The 6,000-nt window shown below is 35.6% G+C and overlaps 1 protein-coding gene across 3 annotated transcripts in view; it reads right to left on the reverse strand.

The window, feature by feature from the left end:
- LOC308417122 (cytochrome P450 2C29-like) overlaps positions 1 to 6,000 on the reverse strand; it is a gene marked incomplete at both ends in the record, with an annotated part of 36,536 nt that overhangs the window by 3,144 nt on the left and 27,392 nt on the right. For all 3 annotated transcript variants that reach the window (XM_080912247.1, XM_080912248.1, XM_080912246.1), the window contains one exon: positions 1,053 to 1,240. In XM_080912247.1, coding sequence (XP_080768373.1) covers positions 1,053 to 1,240 — 188 coding nt within the window. The remainder of the gene's footprint in view (positions 1 to 1,052; positions 1,241 to 6,000) is intronic.

Raw genomic sequence — 6,000 nt, forward strand, 5'->3', positions numbered from 1 at the left:
GCAATGGGTGGCAGAAAATATCCAATGTATATACATTTCTAACATATAGAGTTAGTGGTTAAAAAGCAAACATTGCATAGAACCATTAAAATACTACAGAGAACAATTCTGAAAATAATGTAAAAACTTGTGAATAAATATATCAAAGTAAAGCTATGTATTCCTGGACATACTGGAATATGTACACACACACACACACACACACACACACACACACACACACACTTGGTTCCAAATAAAATGTCTCATACCCTTAAAAATATCAGACTAAAAATATTCATCTGATCAACATGACTCTGTATTTCTAAACCATCAAATTTGATAGGGAGATGTTAAAATTATGTTCCTTCATCCTAATGAGAAATAACACAAGCCATGCCCATTGGAAGCAGGTCTGCACATAACTCTTCACAATTCATCACACTGAAGGGAAACTAAAACACAGGATACAGTAACTACATAGAAAATATTGGCCCACACAACACCTTCAAAATCCACATACATTTACATGCATATCATTAATTGCAGTAAAATTTCCTTGAGATAGATATAAAATCAACCAAATGAACAAATAATTGTTTCTATTAATTAGATAGAAAAAAATGTCAGAGGAAATTGGATAATTAATAACAGAAAGTTACTCATCATTTATGAAAACTCCAAGAAGATATTTGTGTTCTGCTTTATAAAAAACAAACATGGCATATAGAAAATAAACATCCCAATATATAAAAGAATGACATTGATAAATTGAAGAATTCAGGATATGATATTTTTCAAATTTGGAGTTTTTTTACAGTAATAAAAATTTTTGAAAAGTTTTGGAAAAGTGATAACATATTGGAAATATTCACACAGAAATATCTAAGCTGTGCAAAATAGTGTTTGGATGGTTGAACAAATACAGAAATGTCAATATAAGTTGAATTTGTGCCTACAGTAGACCTTTCTTCTGGATCATGAAGGAATGCAGAAATATATCAGAGAACTGGTACCACACCATGAACCTGGGGCACCAAGACCACAGAGGTACAGTAAAGAAACAAGCTTACCTTTGGAATGAGGTAGTTCCTAAATTTAATATCACAGGTCACAGCATGGGGCAGGCTGTTGGGGCTCAAGTTGACGAATCTCTGAACCTCGTGAATCATGGCATTTGTGTAGGGCATGTGGATCTTGTCCTGCATACAGGGGCTGCGGTGTCTGCCAACCACACGGTCAATTTCTTCTTGGACTTTTGCTGGTTGGTCATAGTAAAAAGCAGGGAAATGAGGGAAAAAGTGACATGTTTGTCATAATGTTGGGCCATACACAGCTCATTGTATGTGATCCAAAAGAATTATAAATGTGCAGATTCACAGGTTATTTTCCACCTGGAGCAGCAGAGAGCCTGGGACACAGGACCAATGAAGTTGCACATGAGTACCCAGAGCACAGAACATGCTTTGTGGTGCTTGTCAAAAATGGTCTATTCTGGCCCACAATGAGGGCAGGGCCTCTGTCAGCAGAAACTTGTGTCTGCCCTGAAAGGCAGTGCTTGTGGACCAGACACACAGACTGCTTTTTATCTTAGATAGCAGAGAGCCTGTTTCACAAGTTTTATGAGGTTGTTCCAGAAGTTCTAAGAATTAGAGAGTGCTGTGCTCTCTGAACAAAGGTCTTTTTCAACCCACAGTGAGGGGTTGGCCTATGTCATCCAGTCTTGGGATCTGCCCAGGAAAGGCAATTCTTGAAGATCAGCTTCACATGAGATTTTACACCTGGACTAGAGGTGAGCCTGGTACATTGGCCCAGGGATGTCACAGCGGGAGTTCTCAGAGATCAGAGAGTGCTATATTCTCTGGAAAAGGGTCCTTTTAGTTTTAGAGAAAGAGGCAGGTATCTGCCATTAGGACTCAAGACCTATAGGCAAAGGGCTGAGTGCCCAGAACAGCCTCACATGAGTTCCCACACCTGAGACCACAGAGACAAAACTGATTCACTGCCATCAGAACTCACAACGTTCTCAGAAAAAGCTGAACACTCAGAAGCAATTTTCTTCCTGAGCCTGCAGGCCCTGAGAGCCACAAGAGAGGCAGGCACCAGTCAGTTACAAGAAGATCACCTAAAATCACAGATAACAAGATGGCAAGAGGAAAGCAAAAGACTTTAGCAATGGAAACCAAGGAAATCTGGCAACAGCAGAACCCAGATATCCCACCACATCAAGCACTGGATTGCCAAGCACACCAGAAAAACAAAACTTACACTTGAAATCATACTTCATGATGATGAAGGAGATCTTTGAGAAGCATGGGAATAACTCTCTTAAACAATTACTGAAGAACCAGGATAAATCACTCAAAGAACTACAGAAAAACAAAGCCAAACAGATGATGAAATTAAAAACAGAAATAGAAACAATAAAGAAAACACAAGAAGAAGCAGCCTTAGATATAGACAATCTGAAAAAGAAATCATGAGTCACAGAAGCAAGCATCAGCAACAGAATACAAAAGATGAAAGTGAGCAGGATGTCAGGGGCTGAAGCCAACATAGAAAACATAGACAAAACAGTAAGAGAAAATACAAAAACCAAAAACCTCCTAACCACAAATTTTCAGGAGATACAGGACACAATGAGAAGACCAAACCTAAGAATAATAGATTTAGAAGAGGGCAAAGAATATCAACTAAAAGGCACAGAATATATCTTCCACAAAATCATAAAATAAAACTGTCTTAGCCTTAAGAAAGACATGACCATGAGCATAAATGAAGGCTACATACTTTAAATATATTGGACCAGAAAAGTAATTCTTCCCAAAACACAATAGTCAAAACACCAAATGTGCAAAACAAAGAAAGAATACTAAAAGCAATAAGGTAAAAAGGTCAGGTAACATTTAAAGGTAGACCAATAAGAATTATACCTGATTTCTCAACACATACTATGAAAGCTAGAAGATCCTGGACAGACATCATCCTGACCATAAGAGAACAGAAATGCCACCATGTTACTATATAAAGCATAACTCTCAATTACCATACATGGAGAAACTAAGGTATTCCAGAACAAACTAAATTACTCAATATCTGACCAAAAATCCAGCTGTACAAGGGATAATAAATGGAAAATCCAATGTAAGGAGTTAAACTACACCCTAGAAAAAGCAAGAAAATAACTAAGCAAGAAAACCAAAAGAAGAAAGACACACAGACATAATTCTACCTCTAACAACAAAAATAACAGGAAACAACAATCACAATTTTGTAATATCTGTTAACATAAATATAGTCAATTTCCTAATAAAGAATTCTAGGCTGTTAGACTGGATACATAAACAGATTCCAGCATATTGCTGAATACAGAAAACTCATCTCAGAGAAAAAGACAGACACGATCTCAGAGACAAAAGCTGAGAAGAAATCTTTCCAAGCAAATGTCCAAAAGATATAAGCTTGAGTAGCCATTCTAACATTGAATAAAATATATTTTCAACCAAAATTCTCAAAAAAACAGGATACTTTTTATAATTACAAGAAAAATCTATCAGGATGAAATCTCAATCCTAAACATCTATGCTCCAAATACAAGAGAACCCATATTCATAAAAGCAACCCTTTAAAAGCTCAAAACATACACCCCCCCCACACACAATAATAGTGGGAGACCTCAGCATCCCACTCTCATTAATGAACAGATCACGGAAGCAGTATAGGAACAAAGATATAGTGATTTTAGCAAAAGTTATGAACCAATTGGAATTAACAGACATCTTCAGAACATTTTATTCTAAACCAAAGGAATACACCTGCTTCTCTGAACCTCATGAAACATTTTCCAAAATTGACCATATAGTCAGTCACAAAACAAGCCTCAATAGATATAAAAAGATTGAAATACTCCGATGCATCCTATCAAATCACATGGACTAAGGCTGGTTTTTAATAACAACAAAGACAACAAAAACCCACATACACATGGAAGCTGAACAATGCTCTACACAAAGATACAATGGTTAAAGAAGAAATAAAGAAATTAAGGATTTTTACATTTAATGAAAATGAAAGGACAACATACCCAAACTTATGAGATGTAATGAAAGCAGTACTAAGAGGAAAATTTATAGCTCTGAGTACCTTCGAAAAGAAACTGGACAGAGCACAAATTCAGAGCTTGATGGAACAGTAGAAATCTCTAGAACAAAAAGAAACAGATATACCTAACAGGAATAGATGGCAGAAATAATCAAACTTAAAACAGAAATCAACCAAGTAGTAAGAAAAAAATCATACAAAAAATCAGCAAAACCAAGAACTGGCTCTTTGAGAAAAACATTACAAAGCAATTGTGTTAAAAAATGGTATGGTAATGGAACAGAAATAGGCAGATAGATTAATAAAATAGAATAAAAGATCCAGAAATGGACTCTCACACATATGGTCACTTGATCTTGACAAAGAAATCAAAAGCATTCAATGCAAAAAGGACAGCCTCTTTAACAAATGGTGTTGGTTCAACTGGCAGTTACCATGCATAATAATGAAAACAGATTCTTTCTTATCTTTTTGTACAAGGCTCAAGTGCAAGTGGATCAAACTTCTCCACATAAAACCAGGTATACTGAAACTATTAGAAGAGAAAATGGGGAAAAGTTTAGAAAACATGGGCACAGGGCAAAATTTCATTAACAGAACACCAATGGCTTATTCTCTAAAATCAAGAATTGATGAATAGGACCTAATGAGATTGCAAAGTTTCTGTAAGGCTAAGAACACTGTCAACAACTCCAGAGAATCAAACAATATTATTAAAAATAGGTTATGGAGCTTAACAAAGAATTCTCAAATGAGTGATACCAAATGACTCAAAAGCACCTAAGGAAATCCTTGACATTGCTAGTCATCAGAGAAATGAAAATCAAACCTACCCTGAGATTCCACCTCACACCACTCAGAATGGCTAAGATAAAAATCACAGATAACAGCAGATACTGGTGCAGATACAGAGTAAGAGGAAAATTCTTCCACTGTTAGTGGGGTTTTAAGCTGGTACAACCACTCTGGAAATTAGTCTGGTGGTTTCTCAGAAAATTGAACATAGTACTTCCTGAATTCCCAGTGATTCTACTTCTGGGCATATACCCCAAAGATGTTCCAACATATAATAAGATCACATGCTTCACCATCTTCATAGCAGCCTCATTTAAAATATCCAGAAGATGGAAACAACCCAGATAACATTCAGAATATGAATGGATACAGAAATTGTGGTATATTTTCACATTGGGGTACTACTCAGCTATTAGAAACAACAAATTTATGAAATTCCTTAAAAATGCATTCATCTAGAGAATATCATTCTGAATGAGGTAACCCAGTCACAAAAGAACAGACATAATATGCAGTCTCTGATGATTGGACACTAGCCCTAGAATGATCCGAATACCCAAGAAACAACTCACATACCATATGAAGCCCCCCAAAAAAAGAAAGGTCAAAAAGTGGAATTCTCAGTCCTTCTGAGAAAAAAAAATATGTATAGCACTCTCTCAGAGTGTGGTACATCCAGACTTTAAATCATTAATAATTCAAAGGTAAGAATAGAGGCTTGTGTCAATTCTTGCTATTTCAAATTATTATGTTTAATCTTTACACACCAAGAAAACTTCAACTATTTCCATTTAATAGTTTATTTTAAGTGTACTTTATGCTAATTGTAACTAGGAAGATTTCAATGCATACAATAAAACCTTTAAAAAAGCAAGTACAAACCAAAATATATTCATATAGATTTATTCCAAAATGTTTTGAAAAATCTGTACATTTATTTCTGTTTTTTACAAATAAAGTTGTTAAAAAAGACAAAATAAAGACTCTATGGAATGGAGACAGGACAGAGGCCACAGACAAACCTCTGAAAGGCTGAATATACCCAGAGAAAGGACCTTGGGGGTTGTCTTATGGATAATCGCTACAGTGAAGTATTTTGAATACTTAATATGTTAGAGGAAAGCT

Source organism: Micromys minutus, assembly GCF_963924665.1.
Source record: "Micromys minutus genome assembly, chromosome: 2".
Lineage (NCBI taxonomy): Eukaryota > Metazoa > Chordata > Mammalia > Rodentia > Muridae > Micromys > Micromys minutus.